The sequence below is a fragment of the Penaeus monodon genome, chromosome 6, assembly GCF_015228065.2.
Source record: "Penaeus monodon isolate SGIC_2016 chromosome 6, NSTDA_Pmon_1, whole genome shotgun sequence".
Classification (NCBI taxonomy): Eukaryota; Metazoa; Arthropoda; class Malacostraca; order Decapoda; family Penaeidae; genus Penaeus; species Penaeus monodon.
In genome coordinates this window covers 39,943,817-39,970,117 of record NC_051391.1, presented here as the reverse complement: position 1 = coordinate 39,970,117, position 26,301 = coordinate 39,943,817, and the positions used below count along the sequence as shown (strand labels likewise).

Here is a 26,301-nt window from a genome sequence, read left to right as displayed (position 1 = left end):
TATTTTAATTGTTCTTTGTTTAAAATAATGGCTCACAAGGTCACAATAGTATGCAACATGATTTTTGTTACCATTCTTGGATTTTTGTAAAAACAGTTATTTTGTTAACCCACTGACTATCACCCTATCACCTCATGGCTAGGCTGTCATTCAGAAAATGTCCCAGCACATCCTACACAGTTGACCCTACTTTCAGTTGTGTGGGTTAAACAGTTGTTCACTTATTTAACCCTGGCTGCAGTCGTTCAGCAGAAACTGTTCTTAAAAATAGGTTAAAAGCCTCTCTTTAATTTCATTACCTATCCAAGAATGTAGAGAGCAGAGCAAGTTTACATTTTCCATGCTTCTAATTTTTACTCTTGAGTCTCTTTGTGGTTTGTTATGATGCTGGGAGATTCATTCATTGGTGGCTTGATATTAGTTTGCTGATAGTGATATCAATGACAATGATAATAAGGCTAATAATACTTAAAAAATAAAAAATAAAAAAATAAGCCTTTGACTTAATACTCAAGGAATGCGGTAAATGTCAAGTCTGGTAGACCTTGGTGACTAAGCACCTGTAAAGCTATCTGTATGTAAACAAATTTGACAGCAGAATTGCAGTGGACAGTTCATATTCCTGCCTCCCATTTGTAAAAATATATGCTGCTGAACCTGTCAGAACTTAAAGCCCTCTTAGCTTACCTGACTCCCCAGCTGCAAAAAAGGCCTAATTTTTCAAGCTTCAAAGCAAGCAAGTTTTAGTTGTCAGGCATTGCAACACAACTCACTTTTACACAACAGAATTTATATTTCATTGCCAAAAATTAAAGAGAGCAACAGGAGAGCACAAAGTTAAAAAGTTATCACATTTACCAATCACATTAGAAATTGGGAGTGAATAACTATAAAAAATATATAAAAAATTTAAAACAACAAATCCATACTTTGATCATACAAAACACTAGAATGCATTTTGCTGTTTATATATTAGATATAAAATTACACATATATGCCAGGTGGTAACTATGTCATACATAATCGTGTGATATACGGAGTGGGAATGTGGAACAGGAAACAATTGTGGGTTTAGGTGGATAAAATATGTCATATAACACCAGAATTACTTGCTCAACTGTACGATTAGCTAAGGGAGAAGGGAAAGTACAAGAAGTATGGGGGTGACATCATGGGTATGACTTGATGAAATTTGCCATTTAGTCATATTTTGGTTTTAACAAATTTAGATAGTCCAAAATTAGGTTTTCAAGGGAATATTGACAATGACAAAAACAATTTGTGGCCCATATTTAATTTCTGTGTACTCCGTAGGTTTACAAGAAAGGTTACATGAACTTAAACATCTCCTCTGATGATGGAGAAGTTGGCGAACAAGATGATGAACATCTACCAGAGAGTGAGGAGGAGGAGGAGGAGGAAGAAGAAGAAGAAGAAGAAGATGAGGAAGACGATAGTGACTTTGAAGAATCGTAAGACCTACAATCTTATTTGATATTATGCATTAAAAATTTTTGTCATATTTTATATTTTATTCACATATATTTTCTCTATTTTAATGCTATATTTTTCAGTTATCCAATATTTTGTTCACATGATCTCAATTTATAGAAAAGCTGAAAAATTTATGAATGATGAAAAAATGTAATTTTCTAGGCCAAGGAAGAGAAGAACATTCCAGATATCCTCATCAGAAAGCGATGATGACAAGAAGAAGAAGAGAAAGAAGAAGGAAACTTCATCAGAAAATGAAAGGTAAGGGTACTAGTCCACATGGAGTCACAAGGTTTTATTTTTTTAATAAGAACTGATAAAAAGGTATTAGATCAGGAGTTAGATATTATATGTTATTTACTCTATTGATAGATTTTGAAGGTAATAACCTTCTCTCTTTTTTTATTATGATTATTATTATTATTATTATTTCTTTTTCTTTTTTCTTTCTTTAATTTCTTCTCCATTCTTTCATCATCATCTTTGTGCTCCTCTCCTCCTCCTCTTTATTCTTTTCCTTTCTTCTGCTTTCTTCTTCTCCTTTCTCTTTTATTATTATTATTCTTTCACATCACCTAAAAAATTTAATTTTGGCAACCTATTTTTAGATATGCTTTTTTGCTTTTGTATGGTTATTGTGATAGTTATTGATTTAAAAAAAATTCTATAAAGAGAAAAGAAGAGATTTATCTTTTTTGGTTGATGGATCTAATTTATTCTTTCTTTCTTTTATATAGTGAGGACCTTGAAGAAGCACCAAAACCAAAGAGAAAAAGGATAAGAAAAATGTCATCATCATCTGATGAAGGAGATGGTGATGATGAAAATAAGGTTTGTACAAATTTCTTTATCACACTTTTTTGTGTATTGAGTCTGGTCTATGGAGGAATGTATTTCCATAGCTGAAGAATTGTGTATACAGATTTATTTACCTTGTCAGTACTGGCAGTATTTTATTAGTGTCATTGACAAGATTAGAATTTAATAAAAACAGAGACAGAGGGATGGAGAGTGATTAATACTGCTGATAAAAGTGTAGCTGATATTAGATATCTGATAATGTGTTGTTGTTGTTTTTTAGATATCGTTTTTTTTTTTTTTTTTTTTTTTTTTTTCTTTTCTTTTCTTTTCTTTTCTTTTTTCTTTTCTTTTCTTTTCTTTTCTTTCTTTCTTTCTTTCTTTTTCTTTTTTTTCTTTTCTTTCTTTCTTTCTTTTTTTCTTCTAAAAGTGACTGCAATATTTATTTGTACCACAGGAGGATTCACCTAGTAAACACCGCAAAATCCGCCGCGTAATAAGGGATGAGGACCTAATGGAGACCACTAAGAATGCCACACAAGAGGAAGAGGAACGAAGAAAGCGTATTACAGAAAGACAGAAAAAGGTTGGCTTATACCAAAAAATAACATAGTATGAATGTTGTTTTTATGCTAATTGATTATTAGATGACTCTCCAAGTACTTAACCACAAAGGAGTCAAATTTGTAGACATTTTGTCCTCACCTGATTTCCCATGTCCTTGATTTGAGGTCAAAAATTGCATTTTTGAAATAAACTTGGGGGTTGCATTATTCAGATATTCAAGAGGTATCTGATTTTTTTTTAAGGTAATGATAATGAAATAAATATATCCTGAAACAAAAAAAATCTAATCTATAAAATAGTTCAGCAGGTAATTTCATACTCAAAGATAGTTCCCCTGCAAGCCATGAGAAGTACCATCATTGTCTAAGTGCAATTTTCTATTAGCAGGGACTCTCGTTAATCATAATACAAAGCCATATGTTCTATATTTGTTCTACAAGTGCTTGCCAAAGTAATATTTCTATGGCCACTCTGAAAGGAATAATGGTACATAGTTGTATATTTTTATTTCATATATTTGTTTATTTATTTTTTATTCTATTTGTTTACAGTACAATCAAATATTTGAGATCGATGTTGAATCAGATCAAAAGGACCTAGGGAAATTGGTTCTTGATTTTGACCCTGACACCAAGAAGGAACTTGTTTCTGTAGATGAAAAGTTGGTCAAGTTCTTAAAACCTCATCAGGTTTGTATATTGCTTATTTCCATTTCTTATTTGTATCTACTCTATCTGGAAAAGACCTAAAAAAATTTATTTGTTATGCTAGGAACTGCCAAATCCATTTATATTTTTTTAATATATACAAAAGTTGTGTATCCAAAATATATTGGTTTATTGATATCACTTTCTTTGTCATCAGGCTTGAAACTAATAGATATAAAACCAGTTAATAGATTTTAAAAGCATGGTTATATATTTACTTGTGATCTCTACTATTACTAATTCTTTTGCAATCATTTCTGTTTACAGTTCAAAGGTATTAAATTTATGTGGGATGCAACCTGTGAGAGCATAGAAATGCTAAGTAGTAAACGAGGCAGTGGCTGTATCCTTGCGCATTGCATGGGTCTTGGAAAAACTTTGCAGGTAAGTGTAAATTTCATGGTATCACTTTCCTTATGCTATGGTAAATGGCTGATTAAAAGATATTTACTAGTAGTTATAATTTACATGTGTGATTTGGATCATAAATATGGTTTGGTTATGACTTCTGTTTGACATAGGTATCTCTAGTGATAGATTGTAGCACATGAACAGTAGTAAGTAGATCTCTTATTAAACACAGGAACTATTATGATTATTTACACAAAGCTAACACCCCACTGGGCCCCTCGAGGTTATCCTTTTGCTGCCATTATACCCCTCACCCCCCTCCCTAATGATATTACATTTCAGAGTATATCATTGGATATTGGATAAATTTGGGAAATTAATGTATCAAATCAAAACAATTTATTGTGGGATATATGGATAAAAAATAATAAAAATACTGTATAACATTACATTGGTATTGCAAAGGGTGTGATAGGCCTAGACTTTATAAAAGTTACATTATTACAATACATTTGTTGGGGGGGGGGGGGATAGTATGAAATATCCAATACAGCCGATGCATTTCTTAGCACATACTTTTGATGCATACACTTTATTTTTGTCATCTACTGTAAAATGCAAATTGACTTATATAAGTACCCTGAGATATATGTTTTAAAAACTTTTTTTGGGTCTAGCACTGGAGCCTAGTCAAAAAAATCTATAAGACTAGTTTCTTTTTACACATTTTTATACCAGTAAATAAAATTATCCCCCCCCCCCCCAGCACCACCACCACACTCAGGAGCCTCTGGGAAAATGTTGTGATCCTTGGGTTGTTGTTTTATGAAATGTCTCTGCACATAGATAGCTCTACAAAAGGAGTTAATAGTAGACCTTGTGACCTCATCTTTCCTTGAGATTGCGGGAAAAATGTTTTTTCTACTGATACCATCAGTATCAATCCTGTTATTTTTGTTATAGACATTATGATTATTATTGCAAATTCTCCCTGCAATGGTGTGGCATGGGTGAGAGAAAGATGGAACTTCATTATTTATTCTTTATTCTGCAATCTACGAGAGTCAGGGACAGCACTGGTCACTAACACTTACAGTGTCTGCTTTTCTGCGGTTAAGTCACCACAACACTGTGTTTTAAGTGGCCGACATTGTATGGCTCAAGGAAAGTAAGTCACTCAGAACTCCACATACATGCAGGTGACTCTGTCAATCAGTCCCCTCGTTTTCCTCTTTCGTACGTCATTTTCATGCCAAAAACTGCTGCACATCATAATGCGCAATAGGCATTCACGGTATTGCCCCCTTCCCTCCAAGTGGACTTCCTCGTTCACTCTCAAATTGTATAAAACAACTGCTGAATGCCATCATGCATAACTTATGATACAAGGCATTTCTGTTGCCTAACATTAAAATAAAAGAGTACTTTTACAGAAAGCATTATTTGTTATCCTCCTTCAGAAGTACAAAAAAATATCTAACATTAATCATATCTCTGCAAGAAAATCACTAAGATGCCATGGTACTCTCTGTTCTCTATGGGGTCATGAAGTCGGCTGCTGTATCTCATCCTCCAGGTGCTCCAGGTGACTGTTCCATGATGTCATCCTCCACCTCTTTCCCTGACTGTCCATCCTCCTCACTGTGTGTATCCAGCAGACCAAGGTCATCTGCCTCCTGAGAAACAGCAGCTACAACATTGAGTGGGTCTTTAACTTAGCAACTGTAAATGGTTCATGGTTGGCAATAGGGTAGGCTTCTGGCCATTTTGTAAAGTAATCCATGGCCACCAAGATGAACCTGTTGCCTACCGCCATCACCAGAAATGATCCAGCCATATCCACTGCAATTTTCTCTGTTGGTTTGCCGATGTAGAGGCGCTTTTCCCCTCTTTACTGTGGCTCCTTCTTTGCATTACAGGTGTCAGGCATCTTGCACCATTCTTGCACGACCTTATGCATCCCAAAATATCGCTGGTGCAGTTGACTCAGTGTCTTACTGTTTCCCATGTGTCTACTTGCCACACCATTGTGTACCTCTTGCATCAGTCTGGCCTGGAGCTCCTTTGGCAACACCAGCTGCCAGAACTTAACTTATCCATTAGCCTTGACCCAGTTTCTACACAAAAAAGGGTGTCCTACTTATACCAGTAATCCTTGGTAGCCAGGTTCATTTGAGCCACTGACACTCAGTTCGGGTAATCCTGACCGTCTTCAATCCACTGCACTACTAGTCCAATGTTCTGGTGTTTTTCTGTGCCTCCTTCAGCTCCTTGTTATTGATATCTTTTATGACTTGCATCCACTTGCAGTAATCAAATGGTTCCTTGCTGCAATGACAGCAGTCTGGTTCACAAGGCCACCTATTGAGTGCATCGGTATTAACATTGGCTTTCCTTGGCCAGTGTATTTCCTCATAATTATGCTGGAACTTTAACTTGCCTCACCATCGTGCCAGTTGCCCTTTTGTGTTTCTGAAAGTCTTCAGCCAACGAAGAGCTGCATGGTCACTATGGATGGTAAACTTGGGACAATACCTGTAATGGTGGAAGTGGTCCAGACTTTTTACAATTGCAAGCAGCTCTTTTCTTGTTACACTTTTCTTGTTACTCCCTCCACAATCAGTCCTCCATGTCACAGTCCATGATGTATGGGTAACTTGGAATTGGGTACAGTGTCAAAGCAAGCTTCATTGCCCTGGCTTTGCTCACTGTCTCGCTCATTGCCAACTCGTCTCAAAGTCTTATTGCTGCTATTTTCGCCTTTTCCAGCTCCCTACATGCTTCTTCCTTCACTTCTTCTGTAGCTTCCTTTATTTCTTCTCTCATCTCTTCTGCTCTTTGAAGTGTGCAAATTTCTTGCTTCAATTCTTACTCCAACTCCCTTCCACATACAGCACGCTCTGCTCTACACTTGTTAGCCTGTACTGAGTGTCATCTATCCAGTATTTCTGGTCTTTCTTAAATTCACTTCCTCATGGATCTCATTCACTACCTGGTGAATCTCCTTTGTCTACTTCTCCACAGTGCACATCTGGCTTACCATTATCTAGGTATCAGAAATCCCTGAGTGTCATAAACTTGGAACTTCCCGCTCAACACGCTCTAGTGCCTCACTCTGCGTACAGCCATACCTGGCAGACCAAGTAGTATGTTATGATGCTCGCACATGTGACCCATCTGCAAAGGGTTAAACACTTTGCAGGTTGTTGCCTCTGTCTGCCCATGCACTTCTTCTCTTACATCTCTAACTTCTCAAACTGCTACACTTTCTTCTATCATCTGGAGAGCCACCATGTTATCTGCAAGGAAAAACTGCTCACCTTCACCCTGATCCACCATATCTTGTCACTCTCACCACCAGTTCATGCACAAAGTTTTTATTTATTCTAAAAGGGGAAATCTCACCTTTTTTTACTCTAGTCTAAATCCAGATAATTCGGTCTCTACCACTTCCCCGGTGCCTATCCCTTCTCCTTCTCACTCTACCTGTCTCACCAGACAATCTAAACATTCCACTCCACTTGTACCACATCCTCTCCCACACCCCCCCTTTCTTCGCTCCTGGGCATTTTCTCTCTTCTCCTCCATGTAAGAAAACCTTTGTTTCTCAGATCTTCCCACCCAACTCCCCCTCCAAAAACTCTGAAGACTTCCTAAAGTTCCTAAACATGATTCAAGAGAATAATTCACTCTCCCTCATCCACCCCTAATCCCTCTATTCCTCTTTGCTACCATCCACTCTACATTCAAAGTATTTGCCAGTATCCATTCTCCTCCTCCTCAAGTTCCCGCTACAACTCTTCCCCCCCACCACCAAAAAAAAAAAAACCCCCCCTTTCCCTTCCATTAAATGCATAACCATTCCCTCTTCTTTCCTCATTATCCTTACCACCTCTGCTTAGATGCTTACACGACTCCCTTATGCCATAACAATATCCTCAGGATCCCTCCCCTCCTGACATTCTTCCTGATACTTCAACAATTTCCCATTCCCATATTTCATTCTCTGGATTCTTCTCCTACTTCTGCAACTATCGTTAAGGATAAGTCCGATATGCGAAGTTTAGCCCCCCCGGGCTATCCCATGAGAGGACCCCCGGCCCCTGTGTCGACTAACGCCACTGCTCTGTGTGAGCTGGTGCTGCCCAGCAACTATCGTTGTTAATGATTCCCCTTTGGGTTTGTTTCATAATAGCTTTTTTGATTTTCCCCTATCAGTTTTATTCCCCCTTTCTTCAGAATTACTCTCCTTTTGATAATTACCTTACCTGAACCACAGCCCATTGACAAATCCCCTAATGTATTACCCTATGGTTGTTTCATAATAGCTCTTTTGCAGTCTCCTCATACAGTGTTATTCTCCCTTCTTCAGACATGTATTCTCCATTTGATATGATTACCCTATACCTTTAACCACAGCCCCATTGACAAATCCCCAATGTTTCCACAGAGTCAGACTTTATTTTTAAAAAAACTATTAACCATAACCATTTAAATAATTATATTTGGTTTTTCCTAGGTGATCACATTCACACACACGTTGTTGTCCAGCAAGAAAGTTAACCGTCACATACAGCGAGTAATGGTCTGCTGCCCTGTGAACACAGTCTACAATTGGGTTAATGAGTACAAAAACTGGCTCAGAGGAAAACTGTTGCACTTCGAAGTATCGGAACTTGTATCGTGAGTGTGATTTGTATGAGGTTTTGACACTTTTTTTATTGGGTTTTTTTATTATATTTTATTTTTTTATTTTTTATTTTCATACACAACAACACACACACAACACAAACACACACACCACAACACACACACACACACACACACACACAACACACACACACAACAACCCACACACACAAAAAAAAAAAAAAAAAAACACAAACAACACCAAAACACACACAACCCAACACAACAACCCACACACACACACACACACACACACACAACACAAACCCAAAACACACCACACACACACACACACCACACACAAACCACACCACACACACACCAACAACACACCACCACACACAACAACCCCCAAAAACACACACAACACCCAAAACCCCCACACAAATACACACAAAACAGACACCGCAAAACACAGCACAACAACACACACACCACACACACACACACACACACAACAAACACAGAGACACCACAACACAGAGACACAACACAAAAAGACACACACACACACACCCACACACCCCACACACAACCACCACACACCACAACACACACAAAAAGAACACACACACACACACACCCAACCACAACACAGACACACACACACACACCACACAACCAGACACACCACACACACACAAACAAGAACACACACACACACACAAAAACACACACACAATACACACAACACAGACACACAAAAACAAAAACAGAAACCACCACAAAAAACACCAACACCAAAAACAGACACACACACCAACACCCCAAAACACACAACACAACACAACAACACACACACCCCCACACAAAACAAAACCCCACCACAAAAAGACACACGCAAAACACCACACACACAAAACAAACACAACACACAACACACCACACACCACATACCACAAACAACACACCACACAAAAACACACAACACAAACACCCCAAAACCAAAACACACACACCCAACAAAAACAACAAAACAACACACCACCACCCAAAAACAACACACACCACACAAACAACCACACACAACACACACAACAAAACACACAAAACAAACACAACACAAAACACACAAACACACCCACACACACACACCCCACACAACCAACAACACAAAACCCCCAAAAAAACAGACACACACACAAAACAACACCACCACAAAAACACATAAAACACACACACACACACAACAACCACACACACCAAAAACCACACACAAAACACACCACACCCAAAACACAAAAAACACCCAAACAAACCCCAACCCCACACACCACACAACACACACACAAAAAACACAAACAACACCACACACACAAACAACAACACACACAACATACACACAGACACCCAAAAAACCAACACAACCCCACAAAACAACCCCCACACAACACAGCCACACACAACACACAAACAAAACACCAACCCCACACACAAAAACCCCCCCCCACACAAAACCCACCCCACACAAAACCCCCACCCCCCCCCCCACACCCACCCACACCCCACACCCCCACCCACACACAAAACACCCACACACCACCCACAAACCCCCCACAAAACCCACCACACACAACCAAAACACAAAACACACACACAAAAACACAACACACACACACCACACACACACAACAAAAAAACACCACAAACACAAAACACCCCACACACACACACAAAAACAAACCCCACACACAAACACAAAACAACACACACAAACCCAAAACAAAAAAAAAAAAGAAAAAAAAAAAAAAAAACCCAAAAACAATAAAAAACCCAAAACACCCACACAAAAACCCCAGAACAAAAAAAAAAGGAAGGGAACACAAAAAAGAACCAAACAAAAAAAAGAAAACAGAAAACGGGAAAATTTTTAAACCACAAGGAAAAACCAACAAAAGGGAAAAAACCCCCCCTTTTTTTTTTTTTTTTTTTTTTTTTTTTTTTTTTTTTTTTTTTTTTTTTTTTTTTTTTTTGAGCAAAGGATCTGTGAGGGGCGTGCTTACAGACAAAAAAACCCTTTGGATGACTGGGGGTTTGGGAAGGGGGGGGGAAAAAAAAAAAAAAAAAAAAAAATTTTTAAAAATCCCCCCCAATTTTCTAAAATTTAATAAATTCCAATTAAAAAATATTTTTGGGGATAAAAAATTTTTCCCCCCAAAAAAAAAACATAAAAAAAAAAATTAAAAAATTTAAAAAATTTTTTAAATAATATAAAAAAAGGGGGGTTAAAAAAAAAAAAATAAAAAAAAAAAAAAAAAAAAAAAAAAAAATAAAAAAAAGGAAAAAAAAAAATAAAAAAATAAAAAAAAAAAAAAAAAAGAAAAAAAAAAATTTTTAAAAAAAAAAATAAATTAAAAAAAAAAAATAAAAAAAAAAAAATAAAGAAGAAAAAATTTTTAATTTATTAAAAAAAAAAAATAAAAAGTATTAAAATTTTAATAATTTTAAAATAGAAAAAAAATTTAGAAAAATTTTTTAATTTAAAGGGGAAAAAAGGGGGAAAAAAAAAAGAAATTTAAATTAAAAAATTTTTTAAAAAATTTTTTTATAAATTTTAATATATATTTATATATATAAAAATTATAGTAATTTAATAAATAATTAAAAAATTTATAAATTTTGTGGGGGTTTATAATAGAATAAAAAATAAATTTTTAAAATTTAAATTAATATATATATATAAAGGAAAAGGTAATAATATATAAATTTAATAAAAAAATATAAAATTAAAATAAAAAAAAAAAAAAAAAACACAAAAACAAAAAAAAAAAATTATAATAAAAATTTAAAAAATTTTAAAATTATTATATAAAAAAAATTTAAATTTATTTTAAAAAGAAAATTATAAAATTTATTATTATTATAAAAAATTAATAATATAAAAATATATATATAGATAATTATATATTTTTTAAAATAAAAAAATTATTAATAATATATAATTTAAAAAAAAAAAAATTATTTAAATATATATATTATAAATAAATATATTTATATATATATATTAAAATGTATATATAATATATAAAAATTATAAATATAATTATATAATATAAAAATTTATATTTTATAAGTATATTTTATTTGGGGAATATAAAAAAAAAAAAAAAAAAAAATATATATTGTTTTTTTTGGTTTTTCTTAAAATTTAAAAAAAAAAAAAAAAAAAAAAAAAAAAAAAAAAAAAAAAAAAAAAAACAAAAAAAAAAAAAAAAAAAAAAAAAAAAAAAAAAAAAAAAAAAAAAAAAAAAAAAAAAAAAAAAAAAAAAAAAAAAAATAGAAAAATTATAAAAATTTTATTTATTTTTAATATTAAAAAATTTATTATATAAAAATTTTATTATATATATTTAATATTAAATTTTTAATAATATATAAAAAATTTTTTTTTATTTAAATATATTTTTAAAATTTTATTATTATATTTTTAAATAAAAATTAATAAAAATAAAAAATTTTAAAAAAAAATAAAAAATATATCAAAATTTTTAAATATACTATATATATATTTTTAAAAATTTATAAAAAAACAAAAAAAAAAATAAAATATAAAAAATTTATATAAAATTTTTTTTTAAAAAAAAAAAAAATTTTTTTAATATATTTTTTTTTTAAAAAAAATTTTATATATTATATTTTTTTTTATATATATTAAAAATAAATATATATAAAATTAAAATTTTTTTTTTTTATATATAAAAATTAATTTTTATAAAAATTTTTAATATATATATGTTATTTTTTAAAAAAGGTTATATATGAAAATTTAATTTATATTTTTAATATAATTAATTTTTTTAAATTAATATATTTATATATTTAAAAAAATTTTTTTTTGTTTTAAAAATTTTATATTTATTTTTATTAATAGGGGTTTTTATATATTTTTATATATTTTTTTAATTTAAAATTTTAATTAATTTTTAAATATATATTTAAAAATTTATTATTAAAAATATATTATTATAAAATATAAAATTTTTAAATTTTAAATATAAAAAAATTTTATAAAAAATTTATAAATTTATTTTTTAAAATATATATTTTAATATATTTTAAATATATATTTTAAAATAATATAATATATAAAATATTTTATTTTTATTTATTTTTTTTTAATATATGTATAAAAATAAAATTAAATATAATTATATTATAGTTATATATTATATTATATTAAAAAAAAAAAAAAACCAAAAAAAATATATATTATTTTAAAATTTTTAAATATATATCAAAAATTAATAAAATTATAGATTAAAATTTATATATATATATAAATTATTAATAATATATATTTATAATAAAATTTTTTTTTTTTTTTTTTTTTTTTTTTTTTTTTAAAAAAAAAAAAAAAAAAAAAAAAAAAAAATATTATATATTTTATATATAATATATTTTTTAAAATATATATTATATATATTAAAAAATTATTTTTCTGTATATATAGATTTTTGTATTGTATATGTAATGTTTGTATATATATAATAATATATAATTAAAATATATTATATTTTTTTTTTTTTTTTAATATAATAATATATATTATTATATATTTTATAATATAATATAATTATATATGAAATTTATTTTATATATATTATATTTTTATTTTATATATATATATATATATGTATAATTATAATATTTAAAATATATATAATATATATAATATATATATATATTTTATTGTGTGTGTGTTGTGGTGTGTGTGGTGTGTATAATTATAATTTGTATTATTTTAAAAGTTATGGAAAATATTTTTAAAAAGATTTTATATTTTATTTTTTTTTTTTTTAAATATATATTATTAGGATATTGAAAATTTTTAAAAAAATTTTAAATAATATAATTAGATCTTTCATTATTTTACAAATTACATAAAAATATAAATTTTACTTTTTATTTTTAAAATATTAAAAATTAATTTTAATTACAATAAATAAAATTACATTTAATTAATACTTTTAACAAATATTAATTAAAAAGAATGAAAAAATTTGTATATTAAAGGGGATTTATATAAATTAAATAAAAATAATTTATAATGTATGTTATGTAGGGATAGATATTATGTATGTTATTTAAAATTATTAATGTATCTATTTTTTTTTTTTTGAAAAAAAATATTAAATAATTAAAATAATAATATTTTTGAATTTTAAAAATATGTATTGTATATTTTTTTTTTGTTTTTTTTTATTTTAAATAGAAAAATATTTTTTATTTTATTTTTTATACAATAGTATAATTTATAATATTTATAATATTTATTTTTTTAATATTTAACAATAAAATTTATTAAAAATAATTAGGGGGTTTCTATTAATTTATAAAAAAAATTTTTTAATTAAATTTATTATTAAATTTTAAATTTGTTAAAATTTAAAAAAAGGATATAATTTTTAAAAAAATATAATATATTAAATTTAATAAAAAAAAAAAAATTTTTTAAATTTTTTTAAATTTCCCCCCCCCCCGGTTTAGTTTGGCCGAGGAAGCTTTATTAATTGGTTTTTTGGGTATTTTTTTTGGAGTAGTTTTTGGGCCCCTTTTTTTCTTTGGGAATTTTTTAAATTAAAATTTTTTAAATTAAAATTTTATATAATTTTTTTATTTATATAAAATAAAAATTTTTTTTAAATTTAAAAAAAAAAAAAAAAAAAATTTTTTTATTGAATTTTTTAAAAAAATTTAAAATTTTAATTAAAATTTTTTAATTAAAATTATATATAATATTATATATCTCTATATATATATATATCTAATTGTGTGTGTGTGTGGGGGTTTTGGGGTTTTGTGGGGTGATTGGAAATATAAAATTTGTATTCAATAAAAAAACTCTGGCCGGGGTTTAATACTTTTTTCATTTAGAAAAACTGTCCTTTTTTTTTATCGTTCTTTTGTTTTGATTTTTTTGGGTTTTTTTTTTCTACGGGGCCCTGACTTGATGTGTGTGATAAAGGGCCAAATTTTTGAAGAATGAAAAGACGTTTTGTGGGTCGAAATAAAAAAATTAGAAGTCATCGGGGATTATTTTTAAGGGGGAAAAACACCTCCCCCGAAAAACCCCTTAAAAAATGTAAGTAAAGGATATAAAAAATTTTGTAATTTTTAAAATTTTTTTCTTTAATTATATTTTTTCGGGATTTTGTTTTGGGCGGGAAAATAAAAAATATATTTTGAACAATTCCTTTTTTTTCCAGTTTTTTTTTTTGGCATGATACAGTTTGTGAACCCCAAACCCATTAGGAACAAAAAAAGGAATTCATGAATAGGTTTGGGGTTTCCAAATTGAACAAGGGCAGTTTTGCTGATGCCATGCCCGAGATTAAGGAGGATAAAGAGAAGAGCTAAAATTTCCCCTAACATGTTGGGGGGATGTGTACAGGTGAGAAGTAGAAGAAATCACATTTTGCACAAGATTTGTGAGGGTTTTAACCTTTATAAAAGGGGACCTTTACCTTTTAAAGTTTTTGTCTTTATTTTATTTTTTCTTTTTTTGAAAAAAAAAATGATTTGGGAACACTGCCCTAGAAAGGTGAAAAGAGATTCAAAACCCAAAAATTTGGAAATTTTTAAAAAAAAAATCATTTTACTTTTCCCTTGGGGAATTTTTTTTTTTGATTTTCATTGTTTATTAAGGGGGGTTTTCCCCCAAAACAGTAAGGTGCACCAGACAAAAAAAAATTACAATTTATTTTTTTTTTTGGTATTGTTTTGGAAAAATTTGAAGCCAAATTTGAGATATAATCTTATATGATCCCCAGATTGATGATGATAGTTCCCTTATTTTGTAAAAAGATTCTAAAAATTTTGAGAAAATTTCTGATTTTTTGACAAGTTTAGACTGTGCGTGTGCTTTGTGCGTGTGAAAGGGGGCACTCCCCTTTTGAAAAAAGATCAAAGAAATTTTTGTAAAAATCAACCCAAGCCTCTCTTTTTTGCCCCCCCCCGGTTTTGATACCCCGTTTTTAAAAAACCTTTCCCTTTTGCCCCAAAAGTTTGAGTTGTTATATAAATACAACTGTCAGACTTACAACAGAAACCAATCAGTATTTTTGGGACAATTTTGCCCAAGGTGGACCCAAGAGACAAGGATCAGGGCTCTTTGTGGATTTTGGGTTTGCTCGGTCAAGATTTTGGGACTCCCCCCAAAGTCCTTGAGTTGGTGTGAGAAAAAGGCAATTGTAAGTTAAAATTTTCCTTTTTTCTTCCTTAAGCTTTTCATTTTAATTTAAGAAAAAAGAGTAATGTTTTGCCCCCCCTTTTTTTTTATTATAACCCGGGGGAAATATAAGAGGACGGATAATGTTTAACGCCAGTTTTTCTGTTCCAGGAAGATGATGAGGGTTTGGCTAAAATTATCTTTTGATGATAAAAATAAAAGAAAAATCTTCTGAAGATGAAAGGGCCAAAAAAAAAAAGGGAAGAAGAAGAAAAAAAAAGAATGAGGAAGAGGGGAAAGAATCTTTTAAAGGGAAAGAGGTTAAAAAAGAGGGAGTGAAAAGCCTGGTGAAAACTTTCCTTTAGGAGAGAGGGAAAATTTCCCAAAACCAGTTTTTTTTTTTTTTTTTTGGGCTGAGAAATATTTGTTTTAGGGTTTTTTTAAATTTAGTAAATTTTCTAAAAATTTGGTACAAAAACCAGACTTAAATTCAAGTTTTGGGAAAGGAAAAAAAGTTGACTCCCATCTTGGGGAAAATTTTTGCCCTTTTTTTTTTAGTAACTAAGACAAAGAAAAATCCCTTCATTTTTTTTTTTTTTTTTTTTTCCTGCTTGATACGGGCCCCCACCCCAAAGGGCGGGACAGAGAGGGGGAAAGGGCCCGTTTTAGACGGGTTGGAAAAAATTATTTGAAGAATATAAGAGGATTCAAAGGATGATGATTTCTGGTTTCCCTAGAGCATGGGGGGAAATTAAACCCTTTTCCCCTAGATTTTTTGCTGAATTTTGGGTTCCTTTGGTGAAAAAAAGGTAAGTTTTTAATTTTAACATTGAGGGTTTTTTTGTTTTTAAAGAAGAAATGTTTCACATTGAAGTTTTAACACATATATATTAAACACCCATGTTTGGGTACATTTTGAAAATAGTTGGTATGCTTTTTAGTTGCATATTTACACTCCTAAGGAATTCTTTCCCACAAATCCATACCCATATTTAAAAAATTTTTAAAAATGCTTTGGGGAATAAGGTTTTCCAAAATTTTGTTTTACTTCATAAGAAAAAAAAAGTGTCCTTAGTGGCCTAGGCTTGTGTTCAGCAGCCCCTAGGGGCCTTGACAGAGGGGGACTTTTTAAAAACGTTTGACAGAGGGATTTGGGAGATGCCCCCCAACAGAAGCCCCCCTTTACCTTTACCCTTCAAGCAGGGGAAAGAGGGACGGGATTCCCTCTTTCTGGGGGGGCCTCAAAAAAGCCCGATCCCAGGAAAAACCTCTGTAAAGCATTTAATAGTACATCAAATAAAAAGTAATGTTTTATTTCAAAATAATTTTTTTAGATTTGCTTTTGTTGATGAAACAAATTATATCCCAAAATTTCTCTCAAACCTATTTTTTTTTTAAAAGGACCTTTTCACAGAAAGAGGGGATGGGCTTGAGGGGGGTTTATTTTTGCTTACTGTATTTGGACATGAATGGGAAAAAAATCAAACAATTGGGGTCTTTTGCAAGATGTGGGTTTTGTTTTACTTTTAAACCTGAAATATCCCTTTACATGGAGAAATCCTGGTAATAGCTGTAGCTTATTTGAAGGCAGTAGGGTGCTGAGTATGGAATATGCATGTTAGAAAAAAAAAGTGTTAAAAATTTTGGTAAAAATATTTGGTTGGTCTACTCGAAGTTGGGGCCGTCCACCATCTTCAGATTTGTTTTAATTTTACACAGCTGCTTCCATTGTAAAGGGCATTCTCTAGAAAAAGCATGTCCCAAAACTTTTTTTTTATTTGCCCTATTTTTGATTTAAAATTTAAAGACTCATGGGTGATAAACCTTTTCTTTTTTCAATTTCCCAAAGGGCTTAGTAATTGGGCCCTGTAGTTTGGGGAAATTTTGGTTTCAACAGAGGCTCCACCTTTTTTAAACCTACCCAAAAAAAGTAAAGGCCCCCCTTAGGGAAACCAGGTTTTTGAATTTTTTTTTTTTTTAAAAAAAAAATTTTTCCTTTGAAAAAAAAACAGGGGGAAAAATTTTTTTTTTTTTTTTTTCTTAATTTAAAACCCTGGGGGGTTTAAATTTGGATAACCTTTTTTTTTAAAAAAATTCTATTGGATTAAAAATTAATGAAATTAAAAAATTTAAATAAAAAATTTAAAATTTTTTTTTGGCGAGTCAATTCATGGCCCTTTCCTACTTCTCATACAATTTAAAGTGCTTGAAATGGTACTTGAGTTCAAAGAGTTGGAACAGGGAGTGTCAGACCTGATTTTTCATTCAAAAAATTGCAAGATTAACTTATATCAAATTGAAGGGGGGGGGGGTAAAATGGTATAGTTTCTATTCTTCGAGTTCATGTATATTGAATAAAAAAAAATTAATATTTTTATTTTTTTGGGAAAAAAATATTTAGGGGGTGGGGGAAAATGCCATCCCTATGGTTCTGTGGGGTAGTGGGGTAAAAATCATATATGAAAGGAATGCAGTTTTACATTTAAAAACAGTGTTTCCCAACCTTTTATAGTTGCCACAAAAATATAGTCTCACCCATTTTGTACGGTGATGCCATTTTCGGCGTCATGAAGCACCAGTGGAATATACTGTGCGCTGATGCTGGTTTTTATAATTCCATTGTATTTTAGTTGCTTTCTGAGTGATCCACATATTCTGTTCGGCTCTATTTTTTAGACTCTTTATGTTTGCCCTAGAAATTCCTACCAATCATGTAAATCAGCTAGACTGTGCCCACCCCCTACCCAAATGAGAACCTATCATGGTAGAGTCTACACCACAGTTCCCCCTCTGTGGTCCTCCTTGTTGTTCTCCATATCTCCTATCTTTTACTTACCCTTTACCCCTCCACCAGGGATGGGAGAGAGAGGGAGAGATATATAATAGAGAGAGTTTACCTTAGTTTACGTGAAATGAAATTGAGGCTCATCAAAACTTTCCTTCAAGTACTGTTGTGTGTGAGTGTGAGTGGTGAGTGAGAATGGTGAGTGATTGAGTGAGAAAAAACTCTATTAGATAAGAGACTCAAAGGGTGATATTCAAAATTACTGTTTGCTGGTGATGCCTGACATGAGAATTTTTTTTGGCGAGTACTTCCAATGGCCCTTTCCTTTTTAAACAACCTCTTTCTCACTTTCTTTTTTCTTTCCCTCCCCCTCCCCCCCTTCCCCCTCCTCTCCTTCCTCCCCCTCCCCCCCCCCTCCCCCCCTTCTCCCTCTTTTATATTTCACTTTATTTTATTTATACAATTGTTTACAAAAAAGAAAAAAATAAAAAAATGTGTATCTTTTTTTGCAGGGTCGTTTGTTTTCCTCATTTCAATCGGCAGGGGTGGGCATTAAAATGGTAGCTGCAACAGAGTTTAATTTTGACTCTTTTTGGAAACCCTTACGAACTCAATCCATTTCGAGTGTACTTTTGGACGAAAAAAAAACCCGCTACATCTACCTTCGTTGCACAGGTAAATAGTGGCTAGAAAATACCCCAAAAAATTGTATATAATAGATATTGTGATTTTTACTTGAAGTTCTTTTTCATAGCAAAAAACATGATTTTGGAAATTAATTTCATTTTACTCAAATTAATAACTGAATAAATTATAAAAGGTTTTTGTAAAATACAGAAATTGTATAAAAATTAATGAATCCTCTCTGTTTTTCCCGTTATAAAAAAAATATAGGTAAATTTATTTGACTAGCACATTTTGAGCTGTTTTTTTTATATTTTTAATACTTTAAGTAAAACAAACAGGTTTGGAAATAGATAAGATATTTGGTAAATGATAATTCTAAGGTTAACAACAGGTTACCACGCCCAGGTTTGGGAACTGTTCCTTGCATTTACGGGTTAAAAAAATCACATTTTAAAGAAGTATTTAAAAAATAATCCCTTTATTATTTAAGAACAAAAACTTTTGATTTTATTTTTTCCAGGGAACAAGGAAGAGAAAATCATTCTCGTCAAAAAATAACAAATGGGTTCAAACAAAAACAAAAAAAGGGGGAATTGGTTTTCCAAAAGGTATTTCAAAAGGGAAAACTACCAGCTTAGATTTTACTCAGCAGTAAGAATGTTGGAAACCCCCAAATTGTGCCCAAGGGAAGGATTTTTCCAAGGGGGGAAAATGCTACAGGACACTTTAATTTTTTTACTTTCCAGTATAAATTGGTTTTTCCCCTAGGACGATTTTTGGTGAGTTCTAAAGCGCAGAAAGATTGGATTGTCAATTTCATGGATGATTCCCTCCTTGAAAAACCAAAAAGAGTGAAGAGCTGACTGAAAAGGCGCAAGGGGCTTGGAGGATTATGAAAATGAAAAAAAGGGATTTAGTAAGTACCCCGGAATATGAATACATGAAAAGAAAAGAGTAATTTTTACAGTTAAATCTGGAAAAACTGTGCAGGTGTTTTTAAAATTTTTTCACGGAACCTCTTAATGGATGGAATATTATAGAGGGTCATGTTTTCATTGGCCTTATTGTTGGTTTTTCCCCCCCTGATCTAATTCATAATTTGTCCTAATAATAGTAGGGAATTTTATTTTCTACAGAAAAAAAATTTGATGCTTTAGCACATTGAATTTTTCTAAAAAATTTTTTTACTGTATATCAGCAAAAAACGGAACAGTGTTAGCCTGTTGTTGGTCCCGCCACCATGGTTGATCATAGCTCTCGCTTGCATTTCTCCTTTAGCTTCGAAGGGGTGGTTTAATACAATAAAGGCACGGTGAGTTCTTAATGTCAATTTTATTGTGGGAAATTGTTAATATTACAGATGTAAAATTTTTTTTATAGGCTTTTATTGTTTGTTTTTTTTCACTGGTTTTGTTTGTGCATCCACAGCAAAAACCACAGTAAAGTCTGAATTTCATTATGTCATTGGGCCTTCATTTTCTCAAATCAAAAAACCTGATAATTACTGTGCATTTTTTTGGGGTAAAACGACGGATGTAAAGAAACAAATTGTTGTCATTTAAACACCCCCTTTCAAAAAAAAAAAAACAGGTTCAAACAGCGATTTCACAAGGATGATACAGGCATTGGCCAAATTAATCATAAAAATTTAACATGATAGAATAAGTAAAATAGAATAGCTAATGATTATTTATACTTTTAAAGGATTTTACTGTGTGCACTGGGAAAGTCTAGCAGATTTGAAAGGGTATCATTATCAATCTGGACGAAAAATCTTAAAAAATTTGCTACACAAATTCATCATGTTCCCAAAAAAGGGTTCAGCTTAAGGGTTCTTAAATGTTTTGATTTGGTCAAAATATGTGGCTCAGAGCTACAGATGAAATAAAAATTGATTTGATTTAAAGCAGAATGACTTTGAGCAGGGATATCATGATAGAAGCAGTTTTGAACATTCCCTTCTCTGAAAAGGTCATAACCTTCCAGCAACTTGAAGGCTTCCTTGCCACATTTGTGTAAATCCTTGATGCTTTGATTAAAAAAAATAGCAGTTTCAAACCAAGATAGATTTGGTAATATCCATGTTGTCTGACCCTCCATTTCCGTTTTATAGGGTCCTCAACTAAATACTGTTTTTTTAGAGTTAGGTTTCTTTTCTGTAACACTTATAATCTGCCAACAAAGTTTCTAAGTACTGAGATTTCCATCTTTGTGACTTTTGGCTAATCACAAGGAAATAAGTAGAACTTTTTGGATTTTATATCTTGATATTAGAGGAAACAGCTGGAAAAAAAGGTAAAACAACATGGATGAAGCATGTTTGCCTGTCGGCATGCACGCAGTGTTTTTTCTAACACTTGTGACATAGGCGTGATAGAAGATCTATAGATTAAATTTTCTCCTTTTCAAAGTAGAACTGTTTAGAATTTTTTGGAAAGGGGAGGGGGTAAATGAATGACATTTATTATGAAAGTCTAAAGGTTTTTCATTTTGTAGAATAAGTGAGCCTATAAGGAAAGGAATGAAAAAAAATTTTAAAGAAATTTAGATTTTGGATTCAGGGGACATTAAAGGTTATTATAGTTGAAGGGATTGGTCAAATGGTTGTTGGGAAGAGCAATGCTGTGTTTCTATGGCTGTTTTAGGCTAATCTGGGAAAACTTGACTACTTATTATTCCTGCAGAATCCTAAACCTAACTCAAAATGAGTTGTGCGAGAGTGTTGTACTGGCCCACAAAACAGATCCAAAAAATTCATCTTACCATTACAAAAAGAGTCCAAGGAATGGTGTATATGTAAGTTAGTGATATTTGAACAATGTATAGTTATTAGTTTTGAATATTTTGTTAGTGAAACACGTTAAATGTTACATGCTTTGACGCTTGGTAATAAATCACACTGAATTACTAGTAATGAAGCTTTAAGAAAACTTTTTTCCACACAGCTCAAGAATCCAATGATAGCTCCAGAGCAGCGAAAGTTTCTTCCTTTGGAAATCATCCAGAAATGTTGCCCAAAGCTGGAACAACAATACGCATGTTGAGGAGAACATTCAACGTGAGAACCAAGTAATCAATCACATGGGACAGATCACTTTACAGAGAGTGAGTTCTACTAATTGGCCAATATGGTAAACATATTGCATTTTATTATATTTCACATGTGGTGGAATTTTCTTTATGAAGGAAATCACTTGGAATCATGTCTTGTGTTTTTCCAGGCTTTCCTTCTTTGACTGCTATTTATATGATTTTTTACTCTTCATTTTGTTTTTCTATAATAGCACACAATACTAATATTAGAAAAAACAAAGTTTTTGTTGTACCTCTAGGATTTTGTCGAAGTACTTTTAATTATAGTTGAGTATTTTATCCTTATGAATCACTTGCTGTGCTCCCATCTCTTGAAGGAAGTGTTCCCCTTTCTTTTAATACTTTCTCTTCCAGATGTCAGCTGACTGATACGGTCAGCCAGTTAGCTGGGCAAAAATTCGCTACTGCTAATTATGTTACAAGACCCACTGCAAACCCCTTTCCCACATCAATATGATGCACCCAGCAACAACAAATTCAGCAGCAAACAAAACTGCAAAAACAAACAAAAAATCAACCCGAAAAAGGTAAGATAAAAAATGAGGAAACAGTGGGGTTGTATTTCAAGATGTGTCTGATGTATCATAGGTAAAAACTGCACTGTTATGTAAACTTCAGTTTAGAATAAGAAAGAAAGAAAACTGGAAGCAGCAGAAGGCTAACTTTTTTTCTCTCTCTCTATTTTATTTATTAATTATTTTATTTATTTTTTTTTCTGCCTTTTCTCTCTCTCTCCCTCCTCTCTTTTCTTTTTCTTCTTTTTCTGAATAAGGTCAATATATAAGGAGTATATGCATGTATTACGTTTTACAAAGAACATTCACACACCACACACACACACACACACACACACCACACACACATACCCCAAAACAACACAACACACACACACACCCCACACACCACACACACCACACACACAAAACACACAAAACACACACACACACACACTCACACTCACACTCACACTCACACTCACCCCGCACACTCACACTCACACTCCCCCACATCCCACCCTTTACACTCCCCACACTCTCACACTCCCTCACACCCACACTCCCTCACCCACACACACACACACACACACACACACACACACAACACACACACACACACAAAACACACCACACCAATATATATTAATTATTATTTTATATATATATATATATATAGATATTTAAAATATAACACACCACACACACCCCACACACACACACACACACACGCACACACACACACACACACAAAACAAACACACCCCACACACACATCACACACACACACACACATATACATACAACACAAAATACATACATATATATATACCATACATACATATACACACAACACACACCCCACATTACATACTACATACTCACTCAACTCATTCATATATGGTGTGTGTGGTGGTGTGTTGTGTGTATGTATGTATGTATGTATGTATGTATGTTGTATGTATGTGTATTACACTCTACACGCATCCTATGCGCACACACACACACCACACCACACACCACCACACACACACACACACCAACACACACACACACACAACACACACACACACACACACACCACAAAAACAAAACACACACACAACAACACACACACACACACACACAACACCCACACACACACCACACACACACACACTTACACCACATTACTCGCCTCCACACACACACAACCATACTCACACACACACACCACACCACACACACACAACACACACACACACAACACACACACACACACATATATAAATATATATATATATTAATATTTTATATAATATATTTAGAAAATATTTTAATTTATATATATTATTATAATATATATATATATATTATATATATTTTATATATATTTTATTACTAACATTTTTTAATATATTTTATACCTATTATTAGTGTAGGTTGTAAGAAACTTTTGTATGTACAGTATTATGTGTCTTTTCACCCAGTTGAGGGGACATTGGTAGTTGAGTTACAGTTTGTTCATGTTTTGACTAATTCCTGTATGTCTCAGAACACAATGTTAAGAACTGTGTAATAAAGCTAGTTAGGTTTCTATTTTTTATTCATTTCAAAAAGTCGGGATAATTGAAAATGTGGTGAAAATTCTTGTTTGGGGAACACAACTTTAGAGTTCCTTTTCCTTTCTTATACAAAGCTAAGGGTTCTTTTAAAGTCTGATCTTAGATTATGATATTTGCAAGTTGTGTTTTCATCATGTTGCTTCTTTGAAATATTTTTCCAAACTAAAAACTCATAATGTATACACACACTAACACATATGACCTAGTTGGCATGCAAATGACATTATTTTAAAATGGCTCACAAATATCCTAGCACCAACTGATAGCACTTATATTATATTATTTAGTTCTTAGAGTGGAAGCATTAAATTTCTTTTTTACTAACCCCCCTATGAAATTTTTATCAAGTCTTGTCCAATAAAGGTGGATCAGTGTTTATTTTATAGGGTAATATATTTTTTTATTATATTTTTTACAAAGTAAATCAATTCTACATATTTATAATGGATGTAACCTAGCATGCCAGAGAGACATATACATATGGACATGCATGTATACACTAGACAACATGCAATAAAATGCATATGTATACAGGTGAACTTGATATGTATTCATGCACACACTTCCCCTTCATCCAGTCTTTAATTTGCTATTCTTTAATATATACCATGTGAGAGTAAAAAATATATTACTTCATGAGAGAAGAGGTCAGAACCACCACCCTCACCCCCCCTATTACAGTGGTGGCAGGGATGGGATAGCATATTATCACCAGAAAATCAAGTTTTGTGACCAGTTATCCGAAAGCCATGGAGGGAGATGGGGAGATAATTCTGACTCTCCCACCCTGCAGCAGCAGTACTATGACCACTTTTAATTGGCCACATGGTTTCTCTCTCTCTCCTTTTTTTCTCTCTCTCTTTTCTCTTCTCCCCTTTCTCCCTCCCCCCTTTTTTTTCCCCTTCTCTTTTTTTCCCTCTTTCTACTTTCCTTTCCCCCTCCCCCTTTATTTACTTCGATGTCCTCCCCCTGTATTTTTATTTATTATTTTTAAAACACAAAATCCTAATTTTCTTCCAACTTTTTAAATTACTGGGACCAAAGGGCTCACCTTTTACCTAATCCCCCAAATTTCAAAAATTTTTTTTTTTTTTATTTGAAAATTTAGAAAAAAAAACCTTTTTTTTAAAAGGGGGTTTAAAAAGGAGGAATTGGGGTTTTTCCTTTTAAAAGGCTTAGGACTTTTTTTAAAAATTTAAAAAAAAAAATTACAGTAGACAGTAATGTACCCAGTACTAGAGGGGTTTAAAATTTTTTTACAGCATGATTTGTTTTTTATTTGAGCATTTTTTCACTTCATTTTTTTTAGATATCCATTTTTCATATTGAAAAACCTTTCTAGATTTTTTTTCCCTCTGTATTTGTTGTTTATTTTTTCTTTTTTTGTTTCTTTTCAGAATCCTCATCAAAAGATGTGATCAGCTTTATGAGGTGCTTCTGTAGACCCACACAAACAAAATTCCTGGGAAGACAAAGGACAAATCTTGTTAAACAAGGGAAAATTATAGAATGCAAGCTATTTTTGTTTTTTCTTTTTTTTCATGAGCATAGTAATTTTTTTGGTATTTTTAATATTGATATAATTACTTTAGATTTTTTTTTATGCCCCGTTATGAAACTTTTTATAATAATTTTATTTTAAATTTTTTTTATTAAAATTATTAAGTTTTCCAAAAATACCATTGTGGATGAATTTTTAAGTTGCTTAGCTTACCTACATTAATTGGGAATGTAACCATAACAGGCATGTTTTCTTGAAGGGGAATTATATTTTTTTTTTTTTTTTTTTAAATTTGGGATATAGCTTGACATGGTATTTAAAAAAACCCTAAGGTAGTAATTAATAAACTTAAATTTTTAAAAAAAAAAAAAAGTTAATCCCGTTTTTTAAGGTTTTTTTTTTGTGCCCCCCAAAAACAAAAAA

General features: G+C 31.5%; 1 protein-coding gene across 1 annotated transcript in view; it reads left to right on the top strand.

The window, feature by feature from the left end:
• Positions 1 to 26,301, top strand: part of LOC119573999 (transcriptional regulator ATRX-like) — a 71,602-nt gene that overhangs the window by 23,881 nt on the left and 21,420 nt on the right. Inside the window, exons 12-19 of the mRNA XM_037921097.1 lie at positions 1,104 to 1,155; positions 1,315 to 1,472; positions 1,657 to 1,755; positions 2,232 to 2,325; positions 2,750 to 2,878; positions 3,411 to 3,548; positions 3,834 to 3,950; positions 8,437 to 8,600. Coding sequence (XP_037777025.1) covers positions 1,104 to 1,155; positions 1,315 to 1,472; positions 1,657 to 1,755; positions 2,232 to 2,325; positions 2,750 to 2,878; positions 3,411 to 3,548; positions 3,834 to 3,950; positions 8,437 to 8,600 — 951 coding nt within the window. The remainder of the gene's footprint in view (positions 1 to 1,103; positions 1,156 to 1,314; positions 1,473 to 1,656; positions 1,756 to 2,231; positions 2,326 to 2,749; positions 2,879 to 3,410; positions 3,549 to 3,833; positions 3,951 to 8,436; positions 8,601 to 26,301) is intronic.